This window comes from Ambystoma mexicanum, chromosome 9, assembly GCF_040938575.1.
Source record: "Ambystoma mexicanum isolate Mex_15411 chromosome 9, UKY_AmexF1_1, whole genome shotgun sequence".
Lineage (NCBI taxonomy): Eukaryota > Metazoa > Chordata > Amphibia > Caudata > Ambystomatidae > Ambystoma > Ambystoma mexicanum.
Window position 1 is genome coordinate 1,212,332,285 of NC_090931.1, and position 14,362 is coordinate 1,212,346,646.

Below are 14,362 nucleotides of genomic sequence, written 5' to 3' on the forward strand. Positions count from 1 at the left end.
ACCCCTCTTGACCCAGAATAATTGCATTTTGCACCAGACATTCTGCTTTATTTGTGGGGTTTGTAAACCATAATAAGTATTTCTTATTTTAAAGGCTTCACTGTTTGAAAGCAAACCGGATGGGTATAAATACACCTGGATCCTGTATTTGAGGAGCCAAGAGTTCAAACTTTCAATGCCCACTGTTTTGTGAAACAGAATGTTAGTGATATAAAAAACCAGTCAAACAATGTATCCCAATACTGACCAATAAATGCCTTTCGGTCCCCTGCCCTAGACGCCACTGTTCATATAGCTTTAAACATCTTGGTGACTGGGTGAGTATATGATAGCTGTTATCTGAAAGGTTCTGGGTAAAATTGTTTCTATAATACTGTTCCTCTTTAGCAAAATGTGTCCACAAATCTGCTTTGTACCTGCGATTGTGGCTGTGACTTGTTGAATAGTAAGCCCTGTCACCCAGGTCACTAACATAAAAATTTGACAACTTTAACAATCTGGAATATATTGATGTCTGTAACATGTTGGTGCTACATGTTCAACCTTCAGACTTGTGTAGAAAGCTTCCCATGAGAGGTATTTGGTGTTTCTGTTCCCATAGATTCTTTTTTTTCCCCCTCTAGGCATGTTGAGGAGTTCAGTCCACGTGCTGTCTACACCAGTGGGAAAGCTTCCTCAGCGGCTGGTCTCACTGCAGCTGTTGTGAGAGATGAGGAATCGCATGAATTTGTCATAGAGGCCGGGGCTCTGATGCTTGCTGATAACGTAAGTGACCTCCCATGGAGTCCTCCTTTATGTGCGTAATACACATTAAGGCAGATTAAACTTTATACATTTAGGAAAGCTTGTCTTGTTGAACGCATTTAGCATATCATTATTTAAAAGTAAAATCAAGAATATTTTGTGGTGCATTTATTTTCTTTTTGTACGCACAATCTTTAAAAAGCTTTGTAAAAGACCATTGCTCACTTAGTGAAACCTGCCGTTGTGGATGATTGAAGAGATTTAGATTCTATTGACTCTTTGTAGACTGGAATCCGTTTCACACTCTGCAAGAGGATCCATAGCACTTCTGTTAAATTATCTATGCTGCAAGGAGGGTAGATCTTCATTACAAATTGTCTTTGTTAATTTTCCTTTGCAGTATTTTTCTTTCATGGGTTTGCCCCTTTTTTTGGGGGGTGGCATGCAGTAAGGGGCAAGTGGTTGGTAGGCTTTATCTGTAGCTTTGCATACACATTGCTCTTTGCCAGGCCCTCCACACATGCCATTGCTCGTTGCATCATATTTAAGCAGTGTTTCTGAGATCCCAGTCTGCTCAGGTTTCACCAGGGGGGAAGCCAGTTATTGCTGCTTTTGTTCGTCCTAGAAATCGGTCTCCCCACTGTTGGGTAATTATTAGTGCAGTCCAATTGGTGTTGGACTAAAGACTTATCTCCTTGGTATTCAACCCACCTTTTAATATAGGCTGTACTACACAAGTTGGTAGTGTGACGGAGCAGCCAGGCTCTGCAATGAAACAATTAAACACTTACACACTTAAAAATGTATTTATTTATACACAAAAATATTTATTCTTTAAAAAGCAGTGATTAGCTGTAACATTAATTCTCAGTTAGGATTCAATTCAGAAGTGAACAATAAAGCAGCCGAGTAATCATCATTCATATGTTACACATGTTCCAATACCCAGCAGTGACATCATTTGAGGTCAGTATAACCTTTATATAGGTAGCACCTTTTCAATATTGAGTTTCTCAGGAAGGAAAGGTTAGGGTTAGATCAGAATAAACTGCTGGGTTATTAGAACAGTTAGATTCTCCCAAAGAGATGAAGGCAGTCTGTTATCCCAGCCTTAAAATATTCAACAATTAAGACCTAAAAGGGAACAAGCATTGCCAATAGGTTCAGAAGGAGGCCTTTGGGGAGCCAGGACAGCCAAAGCCAAGGGACAAAGTCAAAGGTCTGATGCTCTTCTTAGGAAAATGTTCTTAAATAGTCAGTGTTCAGAAAAGAAATCGCAGGAGTCGCCTTTTAGAAAGCACAAGCTTTAAGGCCAATGCAGGAAGTTATCAACTTGGTGTTGGGTTACATCGCACTCCCAGAGATAGGAAGCACCCCAAATGGCAAAAGGATAAAATACCCCAACCCTACAGTAACTTGAAAATTAAGTGTTCCAGCTGGTTGCCTTCATGATGCAATCCAGTAGACCCTTTTTCTTGGTCGTGGTGACGAAAGGGAGGACGTCTGGCGGGCACCTTTGGCAGCACTCGAGAGAGGGACTTGGCAGAAATTGGATTTCCGTCTATTCCGCAGCTCTTTGTGGTGTTAGCTCCTTTTCCTCAGCACCAATGAAGAAGAACGAAAAGCTCTGGTAGGATATCCTTTGTCCCTCGTTCCTGGACTGGTGAGGGGACTCTGGATGCAGATTTCTTGCTTCTGATAGGATCCCCTGGGTACTTGTTAGGTACAAATTGATGCAGTCACACTGTGTGAGACTACACAACACTTATCTGCTTGGTATTGGGCAACCCACATTTTGGTATAGGTCTGTACTACACACGTTGGTAGTGTGACTGAGCAACCAGGCCTATCTCAAGAGGGGTAAATGCAAGTTTTAGAGTTGTACAAATGAAATCCGTAAATACAAGTAGGTTTCAGTTATAAATCGTTTATTTTACATCAATTTTAAATAAGCTTTCTTTAAAAAGGCAATTTGTGTAACAATGTAAATCTACTTTTAAATTTCCAGAATCAAAACAAGTTAGTGGATAATCTTTGGATATGCTTCATACACAATTCCTACACCCTGGGGTGACTTCAATCACAAGGACAGTAATGGCATTTATATATCACACCAGTTATACTTCACACTATACTTTGCCAATTCTGAGGTTGAAGAAGGGAAATGTTTAGGGAAGGAAAAAGGTTAGGCAGTTTCTCAGTATATGCGAGGACAACACCTTCCAATGAAATGTAGATTTTCCCAGCAGTAACAGTCAACAACAAGCTACCACTTATGAGGGACAAACAGGATCCAAGTCAATGGACTTGAAGAGTCTTCAGGGGGCCAGGACAGCCAGTGTCATTTGGGACACAGTATATGGATCTGATGCACTTCTTGGATCAAAGTCTTGCACAAAGGTAGAGAGTTTGCAGAAAAATTACGTATAGGATCACAAGCTGTTAATCCTGTGAGAAGGGGAGTAAAAGGTAAGCCAATGCAATTCCCAACTCAGAAGAACACGGCTACAAGGCAATAAGGTAAGTACCCCAAGAATGGTCCAGCTGGACAGATGCTCGTTCGCGAGCCTCAGTCGTGGGAACAAGAGGGGACATCTGGTGGGCTCCTGCAGCGGTACTTGGGAAGTCGTTGGCAGCTACAGGCTCTTTCGGTTCAGCTGCACTGTGCGGTTTCAGCGCTTGGCAAACGGCACTGTTGTGGATCTTGGATGCTCCCTCGGTACTGCACTCTGGTGTGGGGACTCTGGATCTGGAGGTCCTGCTTCTGGATGGTCCTTAGTCTCCTGGAGCTTCCAGGTGGATTTGTTCTGGGTACTCGACTATGGACACACTACCCCTGGAATTGGGCTTGCGAAGCAACGGAGAGGCACAGCAAGTCTGGGATGGTGATCCAGTGGAGTTCTTCTCTAGGTTAGTTTGTCCCACTTACCCAAGGGGAGAAGTAGTTCCTTCTGGAGCTTCGCTGTCGAGGTTAAAATGATTTCAGCACAGCAGGAGGGCTTCACCAGGCAATTTAAAGGCCCAGGAGGCTGAAGCAAGATTCTTTCAGTTTCTTTGTCTGGTGTTTCTCCCAGTGGTTGACTGCCTGTAGTCCCAAAATCCTCTCCTTTTAAGCAGGTTTCTTCCATTCATGCACAGCCTCGGCTATCAATCACACAGCAGGGCGGCTGTTCTAAAAGGACAGCCAGCCAATCAGGACTAGTTACATTCAGGCATTCCTAGAAACCAAGGACAGGGGAGTTTCGGGACCCTCCCTCACATCTTGTCCTTTCAGACACACTGGAGCAAGAGGCGGGCTTCAGGGCTGAAACCCGCCAAAGGCAAGACAAAAGCCTCAAATCTGTTTCAATGCAGAGTAAAACCCAAGAAAGACCTCACAAACAGAAAATGGTGTAAAAAGAAGGCGGGGCAGGGGGGCATTTTGACAAAATGGTCACCAATGGGTGATGTACTGCAGCTGATGGTTCAGCCTGTGGTAGAAAAGCACAATGGTAGGAAAAAGTAAACCACTGCCACCAGCAATTTAAAGTAGTGAGGATAACGCATAAAAATGTTATGACAGCGTAGGATAAGGGGCTACTAGGTAAACCCCTAGCACTCCACATAAGGTGGTGTGTGTTGGACCTACAAAGAGAAAAGGTAAGTAACATTAATGTCACTTTACTATTCTTGGGACCTGTAGTTCACACAAGAAAAGTTATTTGAACCTTATGAAAAATCTAAAGGATTTTCTCTGACACTGTACTGAAGGTGCACTGTCTCAACATACAAAAAGCAGATACCTGTGGAGTTTGTCAGACACCAAAAATAGTGAAAACTCCATCCTAATCGGGTAAAAACAAAGGTGAAAGTGAGAAAAAGGTCTCGCTACAGGGTTAAAATTCAAAAGTCCTAAGTCCAGCAAAAGAGCTGGGGGTCTCCAAGGCTGAAGGGAGTTAGCAAAGAAATGAGAATTCTCCCTAACCATGCCTACAAAGATCTGGCTGGATTCGGACCGGAAGACAAGGAACTCGCAAGTGGCTGAGCTACCCGGGTATTGGGCTTCTGCAGCCTTGGAAAGTCACAGCAAGTTGGTGGTTGCGCCAAAATAGTTTGTCCCGAGGCTAGTTGGTCCCACCAGCCTAACGGAGGAAGTCGTCCTTTGCGGGTCTTCCCTGTCGATTCGAAAAAGGAGTCCGCACAGCTGCAGGGCTTCACCAGGCACTTTGCAATACAGGAGGGTGCTGCTGGTGTCTTCTCTCGTCCTCTGCTTTGGAGTCTGTCCTCCAAAGGTCCACTTTTCTAGTCCCAAAAACCCTTTTCTTTGTATGCAAGTTCCCATTCATTCACAGCCCTAGGCTGTCAATCACACAGCAGGGTGGCTGTCCTTCCAGGACAGCCAGCTGGCCAATGGAAACTGGTTTCAATCAGGCACACCTAGAGACAAAGGACAGGGGAGTTTCGGGACCCTCCTTCACTTCCTGCATTTCCAGTCAGAATAGAGCCTGGGAGGGCTTCAGGGATGAAGCCCGCCAAAGGCAAACTACACCCAGGACTCAAACCTGATGCAAACAGAGTAAAGGCCTAGAAGAAACTAACCAACAAGAAATGACGAAAAAAGAAGACTGGGCCATTTTGGGAAAATGGTCACCCTTGTGTGTAGTACTGCAGCTGAGGCATCAGCCTGCAGATACATGTCACTTGGTAGTAAAAGTTAAAAAAAAAGAAACCACTGCCACCAGCGATTCAAGTGAGTTTGTGTAACAAAATGTTACATGAGGAACAGATCAAAGGAATTACTAGGTAACCCACCCAGCACTCCGCATAGGGTAGTGTGTGATGGACCCATAAAGTAAAGGGGAGTAAGAAGGGGGTCATCTTACTATTCTTGAACAGTAGTTCACCAAAGAAAATGTAGTTAAATAAAAGAAGTGCAGGGGGCTTCTCAGTGGCACTGCACAAAAGGTGCTGTGTCACAATGCAGATGCCTATGGAGTTTGCCATACTCCATAAAACAGTAAGGGACATCGAAAATCATAGCCCGGAAAACACATGAGTGAGAAAAAGGTCCCACTCACTCGGGAGGGAAAATGTAAAAATCCCTGAATCCAGCAAAAGAGCTGGGGGTTTCTAAGTTAAAGGACTTTGGCGTTTCAGGTGAGAGCAGCAGAGTGATTTGAGACCTTCCTGGGCCTCATACTGTTTAGCATTTTGCTTGAAATCTTCACGCTCGCAGCCCCGGATCCCTCCCCCCCCCCCCCCCTGCATCAATTTCCCCGCTCCCTCCCGCTTCCCAGCCCGCCCACCTCCCCTGATTGATGTTCTGCTGGTCCTACCTGACCCTCCCGGCAGCCCCAAGCCAAAAGGCGGCCCCAGCCAGTGTGTGCAGGTGTCAGCAGGGGAAGCCAGTTGCCAGGCGCCAACCAGTAGCCACCAAGGAAGAGAAGAGGAGCCCGGGTTAGGCTTAGAACCTCACTCTACACTGCAATGCTGTCCGTGTAGCGGACTCTCAAACTTGGGTGTGTTTTTCTCCTGCTCTTAAAGTTGCAATGTGAAAGTATTTATAATCCAAGCGTTGGTCGTCCTGCCCCATTGTCAATTTGTCCCTTCTCTGTCTGGCCCGTCTGCTTGCACCCTGCCTGTGTCAGACTTGGGTGTGTTTCTCCAGTATCTAAATATCACTGTGAAAGTAGTGCCATTCTGTGGTCTACTTCTTAGCTAAGCACTCATCTAGCAACTGTCTACCATTGTCGGAGTGCCTGTCGTTTTGTCCAATTTGTCAACTTGTCTCGTCCCTCTCTCTCGTCTGCTTGGACTCCGCCCTGTGTCCTTCCCTAGTGCTCTCGCCTACTACGCCTGTCCTCTTCTCTCCCTACCTACTATATGGCGCTCTGTTGCTCCTATCTGTTATAACTGCTTCTCTATTGACTATCCTGCTTTCCTCACTAAATCTGGTAGGAAGAAGTTTAAAAAGGATATCCTGGTGTCCAACCCAGGCATCCCTATCAGTGCCGCCTCTAGGCAAACCTTCACTGACATTGTTCGCTCGCCAGACCTATGGACTCTTCATGTGGTCTCTGTGCGTTCTCCTTTCTCCTTCTCCCATCAATGGTGGCACCCAGTTGGAGGCCTTCCTGTCCTCCTTCCACTCCTCTAAGGTCATCATTTATGTTTACTTGGCCTGAGGGATGGTATCATTCAATCTTCTCCTGCTGTCCCCTCTCTTCCCCCTCCACGGCTTCCTCGCCTTCCCCTGCTGTCTCCTCCTTGGCTACCTTGTCCTCTCCTCCTTCCTCTTCTACACCTCTGCAAGGCGTACCTCTGATTAGTACCGCTCCCCGGAAATCTTTCAAGGACAGCAACCTTATCCATATTGCCACTCTTCACTCTCGCTCAGCTGTCAAACACTCCTGACACCTGCCTACTCCTGGAGGAACTTGACCTCGATATCCTCGATATCCTCGGTCTCATCGAGACATGGTTCGCGGCCTGCTCTGTCACGAGCTTTGACACACTCCTCCCTGACGGCTACAAGATCCTCTCCGTGCCCAGGTCCAACTGCTCCGCAGGGGGTGTATCCCTGATCTTCCCTGAGTGGATTCCTAGCCCTTGTCATTCCTACACAGGCCTACTCCTCTTTCGAATGCTTCATCTGCAGGCTCTCTCTCCTGGCCATTCCCTTACTGCGGCTATCTATCGGCCACCTGGTCAGAGCTCCTCCATCCTCTCTGAATGGGCGGACCTTTCCTCTTCCCTCCTGGTCTCGACCACTCAACCCCTCCTTCTTGGAGACTTTAAAATCCACCTGGATGCTTCCTTTTCTTCCTCTGGACTCGTTCATGACCTCTGCAACTCTCTCCCACCCTCTCTTCTCCGCTCTGGCCCGACTCACTCTGCAGGGCACATTCTGGATGTTCTTATCCCTTCAGACTTTCCCCTTTCTATCCCTCTCTATCTCTCGATCTCCTGGAGTGATCACTTTCTCCTTTACTCCCAGCTCAGCCTCTCTTCCACCCCAGGCTAAGCCAATTCCAGCACTGCCACCCACCTTCTCGGTTATCTGACCCATGAAGCGTGTGTCAGTTGAGGCTTTCACCGCCACTGTCTTACCCTCCTCCCCTCCCCTTTGGCTGAGACTCACCCTGACACAGCCCTTTCCATGCTCCACTCTGCTATATCTGATACTCTCGATGCTCTTGCCCCTGTCATGAGGATCCGCTTGAAGCCCAAAGCCAAGTGCAATTCCTGGTACGACTCCGACCTAGTCGCCCTCAAACGCAAGTGCAGGGTGGCTGAGCGGAAATGGTGTGCTTCTGGTACACCCTCTGACAAACTGGCCTGCCGCTTGCTTCAAAGGCAATACCGACTCTCTGTCCGCTCCAAGGAGAGAGCTCACATCCAAGCCTGCGCCTCTGCTGTATCTAACAACTCGGCCAAACTCTTTAAAATCTGCAAGGAACTGGCCAATCCTGCTGCAGTCTCTACCTCTCCTGTCACTTCCCAGGCCCTCTGCACGGCTCTGGCGTCTCATTTCATCTCTAAAACTCAGGACATCCTGTCCTTTCTCTCTTCCTCTCCCCCTCCCTGCTCGTCCTCTGGCCCTTCTTTGGCCACCCCTCCTTCTCTGCCTTTTCCCCTGTTCTCCCCAGACAAGGTTTCTAGACAAGTCTGATCTATGAAGGTCTCGTCAAAACAGGTTCATCTCTGTTCCTCCAAAACCATCAAGGACCACATTGACTCCATTGCTCCTGCTCTGGCCGACTTATGCAACCACTCCCTCGCCACTGGAGTCTTCCCATCCCCCTGAAGCACTCCCTTATGCCCCCTCTTCTTAAGAAACCCTCTGCCGACCCGTCCTACCCAGCTAACTATTGCCCAATCTCCATCACTCCCTTCCTGGACAAGCTCCTGGAAATGCTGGCCATCTCCCAGCTTAATCTTCATACTGAATCTGTTGGTTGTCTTCATGACCATCAGTCTGGCTTCAGAGCTGCCACAAGCATGTAAACTGCTCTCCTGAACATCTGTGAAGACCTGCTCTCAAACCTTGATTCCAACACCCCCTGTGTCCTCATCTTACGTGATCTCTTCTGCCTTTGACACGGTCAACCATGCCACCCTGCTCAACCGTTTCCGTGATAACCTGAGTATCACCGGTCAGGCCCTGGCGTGGCTGACTTCTTTCCTCTCTGATCGACCCTCCCAGGTCCAACTTGGGTCCTTCCTCTCCTCTATCTCTACCTGTGGTGTGCCCCCGGGGTCTAACCTCTCTCCCTGGCTGTTCAACCAATACCTGGCACTTCTTGCCCCACCGCATTGCCGCTCTCTGCCCCAACTTTCAGTGCTATGCTGATGACACTCTGCTCATTTTCAGGCTACCTTCGACCACCTCTTCTCCGTCATCTGTGCTATCCAGGAGTGATGTGCCGCCAATGATCTCTGCCTTAATGCCAGTAAGACCGAGGTTCTCCTCATCGGCCACCCACTCCCTTCTTTCCTGTCACTTTCTGGCCGGCCTCTCTTGGCCCTCTTCCTGCTCCCACCTGCGAGGCTATTAATCTCGGGGTAATCTTCGACTCCATGCTCTCCTCACATCTCTGACATCTCTAAGAAGTCGCACTACCAGCTGCACCTCCTCAGAGGTATTCTTCCTTTCCTCTCCTTCACCCAGAAGCTCACTATCTGCAGAGCTCTAGTTCTCTCTAGGCTGGACTATTGCAACAGCCTCTTTCTAAATCTGCCTGCTTCTACTCTCCGCCCTCTGCAACTCATCCAGAACAGGACTGCGAGACTTGTCATTTGCCTCAAGCCCAGGGATTGTATCTCTCCAGGACTGACATCTCTGCACTAACTCACAGTGGCTGCGAGGATTAAGTTCAAAACCTCTGCATTGCCCACAAGGCCCTATGGGTCCTGGGGCCTCAATACCTTCAACTCTCTCTTCCTAAATATCTTCCTTCTTGAACTCTTCACTCATCCGCCTCCAACTCCCTTAGGGTCAGTCGCTTCTCCAAGCAACGAGTTGGTGATGGATCTTTCTTCGGATGGGGCCTCCCTCTGGAACAGCCTCCCTGAAACGTAACCATCTCCGGTTCCGGAAGCACCTCCAAACCTTTCTCTTTGCTTCTGCTTTCTCTCTTCCTCTCCCCTGCTGAATTCATGGCTGAATCTGTACTTGGCCATCCTCTGATCTCGCGCCAGGCCCCTCTTGCCAGTTACACACCTGCACTGCCTCCCTGGCAACCCCTGCACTTGAGGACTGTTATCTGTATCCCTACAGTCCCCTGCCAGCACTTGACACCTGATGTCTGCACTTAACGCCAGCTGGCCCTACTTCTCTTATTATTTTTATTGATTCTATTACCCCATGTACTGACATCTCTCCACCCCTGTCCCCCCCACTCCGCACTTTTCCTCTTCCCCTGCACTTGCACAATCTAAATGACACTTGGCCTAGTAGGAACGCTGTGTGTCTTCCCTCTGTTACCCCTCCCTTGCTCTGTCGCGCCTTGAAACACTTAAATGCCATATATCAAGGGGAATTGCCACATAAATTAAAATTCTCCCCAACACACACTTGTGCAAAAGCCAAAGCTGTTGGCTTTGCCTTCTTCCTCCCATCGCTGTGGGTTTTTTATAGTTATTGAAGTTCATAGGGAACACGCCTGGACCTGTGAAAAGTAGTGTGAATTTGATTGGCTGTAAACAAAATAAACGCCAGGGCATAGCGAAGCCTGTGACAACCAAATGGACATGGATGATGCTCCAGAAATTTAAGCAAGCTATTCAAACGTGGTGTAGCTTATTGGTCTTTCAAAACTTTCCTTATTGTTAAATGTGCCCAATAGAATCGGTCCAAAACCACTTTCTTGCTGCCTCTCCTATTTGGCACGTACTAATTGGTAGGGCCATTGCACTGGTCATTAAGTGAACCATGATTTGGCCCCCCAAGACAATGGAGGTTGGCTTGAGTGCTAGGTGCACATCCCCCCCCTCCTCTCCTTTAATGCTGGAACCTCTTCGGAACTCCCACAAGGGCGGAGGCTTAAGGTTTCAAGCACTTTGTATATTTTTCGAACAGTACGTTTGCGCAATGCATGTTTGTATCTTCCCAGAGTCCCCCAGAGGTTAATCAGACCTCTATTCGGTGGGACCACTGCTGTTTTGTTTGATATCTCAGGTGGAGCCCAATATGTAAGCATGGTGCCATGGTAAGATTGCAAAGTGATGAGGTCAGACAGAGCAGCTTTAACAAAGTGGCTACTTATTGGTGGACAGAAAATCATATTCTCCTTATTGATTCTGCAGGGTGTTTGCTGCATTGATGAATTCGACAAGATGGATACGAGGGATCAGGTGGCCATTCATGAAGCCATGGAACAACAGACTATTTCCATCACTAAAGCTGGCGTTAAGGTAACCTAGTTGCTGAGCTTGTTAAAGTTGTTGTACATTGTTAAATGTCTAGAATTTCAGGCCTTTGGTCTTTTCTTCCTCAGGCCACTCTGAATGCCAGAACCTCCATTTTGGCAGCTGCTAACCCGGTTGGTGGGCGGTACGATCGTTCCAAGTCTCTGAAGCAGAATATAAACCTGTCTGCACCCATTATGTCAAGATTTGATCTCTTCTTTATTCTCGTGGATGAATGTAATGAGGTAAAGTGTCCATGTTTACCTGATTGGTTTCAAATGTGACCTGTTTTCTTTGGCCCAATTTGGCAAGATTGTCATACAGAAGTCGACAGTACTTACGTTCAATAAAATTCCTAGTTTGTACATTGCAACAAAAAGTAGATTGGTGAATTTACATTAGATGCATTATCCCACAGTTCAGTGGTTTCAGATTCAGTAAGAGAGAATTTGAGAGTAAGGACACAACTTGATGGCCTCTTGTGGCTTCAGCAGTCTGGCTAGTTTTTGTCGACTTGAACCATTTTTGTGGATTGCCAGCCAGGAATGCATAGGACTGCCTGGCTTTGAATCTAGACCCCCTCCGAACCCCCTCATTTTCAGAGGAACGGGAAGGTGTGGAGTCACTTTCTGGTTCCATAGTAGAACGTTATCTTTTTTATTTTTTTAGCAAATTTGCACCAGTTTTCTGTTTCCATAGTTGATGGTTGGCAATAAAACCAATAATTTAACATCTGAATATTGTCGAATTTCAATAGTATTACCCAATCTCATAAACCTGTATGTTAATCCGTTCTTGGATTGTGGGTGACTTTTGGTTCCGGTTTCACCGTGCAACAATTTAAACTATTCGAACATTTTCACTTGCTAGAAAAGATTTACTTGCTTGTATGTATATCCATAACTTTCATAATTTATAGTTGCATTTATCAAAAATTGTAGTTCAATTCTCAAATCTGTTGCATTCAATAAAAGCATACTTAGCCCATTATAAAAATTAGAGCAAAATGCCCCCATGTCCAAAAAGTGCTTGCTAAATAAAGCAGATCCGACTTAATGGTAAACCTTCTTCTCTATTGCTGCATTCTTTGAAAACTTTGCTGCAGCAAGTGCCTGTAGAGTGGCCATGGCATTTGTTGAAGTGGGTAACCTGTCCGAAAAAAAGTGTCTCTGCTCACCTTGAGCATGCGTGATGGTGACAGATAAGGAAAATTTCTCTGCAGAAACTGCATTCATGGTCCGCAAAACTAGTTTCGACCTCTGCCGTAGGTTCTCAGTGATAACAGCCAAAACGGGAGCATTCCAGAAGGTTACATTTCTTCACTAAGTAAGACATTGCACAAGCTCCATTTTGCACTCAAAAGCAGACTATGCGAATGAAAGTACGTTTCCCAAGTGACCAATTGTCATCTGCCTCACAAAATGCCTACACTTTGTAAGGTGGCCATATCCAATTTACATTTTTATACTGCAACCAAAATCTCTCAATGTTCAGCCTGCGCATCTCTCGGTGCATGTTATCTAGTTAACCTTAAGGGGTTAGTAAGAACAGTTTCATGGAGTGCCTACTGATAAGGGAGCAGCAGATGTGGGGATGGGGGTTAACCAAAGCCTCCAAAAAGGTTTCAGTGCAATGTCATCAACATTCTGTCTAGTTTGGCATAAATAGCCCACATACATGTGCCCTTTGTTAACCCCAAAAGATTTGGGTGGAAAGCCTTCCTTGCTCTGCTCACAGGAGGAGAGACTGCCTTTAAAAGTAATGTCACAGCATCTAAGATGTGCATTTACACCAGCTAAATTATGCACTTGCGTTTGAGCTCATTTGCATTTTGCGACTAGAAACACTTGTGTACAAGCGCGTTATAAATGCCATATATCATACCCACAATGCCTTGCTGATGTGGCTCTGCACTGGAGGTGTACTTCCAGCAATGGTTACTAGATGCCGTTGTCATATGTGACTTGGCTCAAATAAAATATTGCACTTCCCATTTACAATGCGAAAGTCAACAGCATTTTATATTAGCATCCTGGACCACTCCATTTTGAAAGGATGACTCAAACACTTCAAAACCACATTGGCCAGCAGCCTGGTGTCACGTGATTTGGAGTACTCAAGAGTAGACCTGTTGTCAGTTTCCCTGTAAAACGGCAGTCTATGGGCACGTCTACGTCTGCAGGGTTTAGGGATCTGGTATAGGGGCAACAGGATGTTAAGTAACTTGAATGATTGCCAAAAATCTGAAAGCTGCAGCTGTGTATTTGTGTTTTTAGAAGAATCATTAATCCTTATTTTAACAGGTCACAGATTATGCAATTGCCAGACGTATTGTTGACCTACATACCAGGATTGAGGAATCTATTGACCGGGTCTACTCTCTGGATGACATCAGAAGATATCTTTTGTTTGCAAGACAATTTAAACCAAAGGTAATTATCACATGGGTGCTTGCCTGATGCCCTTGGATGAAGACCGGTTCAGCACGGTCTTGGGAGTCCTATCTGCAAATGGGCACCTCCAGTCAGCAGCTTCTTGTCCCCACTGGATAAGGGTAAACGAGCACCACTGATGGGTGGTTATGGTTATTCTTGAGAGGTGTCAGGGAGAATGTTCAGTTTCTGTGCTAATTCCCTTTAACCTTAGAGACCCTCAGCTCTTTTGCTGGAATGTGGGATCTTTTCGAATTTTTTGAAAACATTTTTTTTTTACTTTCTGAGTGAGTGGACCTTTTTGCCACTCTCGTGTTTTCTGTTTTCTCTGACAAGGATTTTTAACTTTTCAATGTAGTCTATTAAACTCCATAGGCATCTTTTTGCACGACTGAGTAGGTAATAAGCTGCAAATAGCCTTGCCGCGTCCCGCCGAAATGCATTTCGGCGGGACGCGGCAAGGCTATTTGCAGCTTGGGATTGATCCCAGTTATTACCTACTCGGTCATGCTCATGAGAAACATCATTGGCTATGCCCTGATTTGATAAAGGAACCATGCCGAAACCCGTGTTAATATAGGGCAATGTTAATTAAACTTCCCCTTTACACAACTTCATTCTGATCCAGCAATTCTTTTTTATTTTTTCTGGCGCAGTAATATGGTATAGTCATAGTAGCCTGCCCTGTTGGTAAAAAGAAACATCTGCCACCAGCCATTTGTTAGTTTACTAGAATGTTACATAAGAAGTGGGATAAAGGAGTTACTCTGTAAACCGCCCCCCCCCCCCCCCTCCAC

The 14,362-nt window shown here is 46.2% G+C and overlaps 1 protein-coding gene across 1 annotated transcript in view; it reads left to right on the plus strand.

The window, feature by feature from the left end:
• MCM6 (minichromosome maintenance complex component 6) overlaps window positions 1-14,362 on the plus strand; it is a 75,787-nt gene that overhangs the window by 36,446 nt on the left and 24,979 nt on the right. Inside the window, exons 9-12 of the mRNA XM_069616539.1 lie at window positions 624-765; window positions 11,032-11,139; window positions 11,223-11,378; window positions 13,437-13,565. Of these exons, the coding sequence (XP_069472640.1) occupies window positions 624-765; window positions 11,032-11,139; window positions 11,223-11,378; window positions 13,437-13,565 (535 nt within the window). The remainder of the gene's footprint in view (window positions 1-623; window positions 766-11,031; window positions 11,140-11,222; window positions 11,379-13,436; window positions 13,566-14,362) is intronic.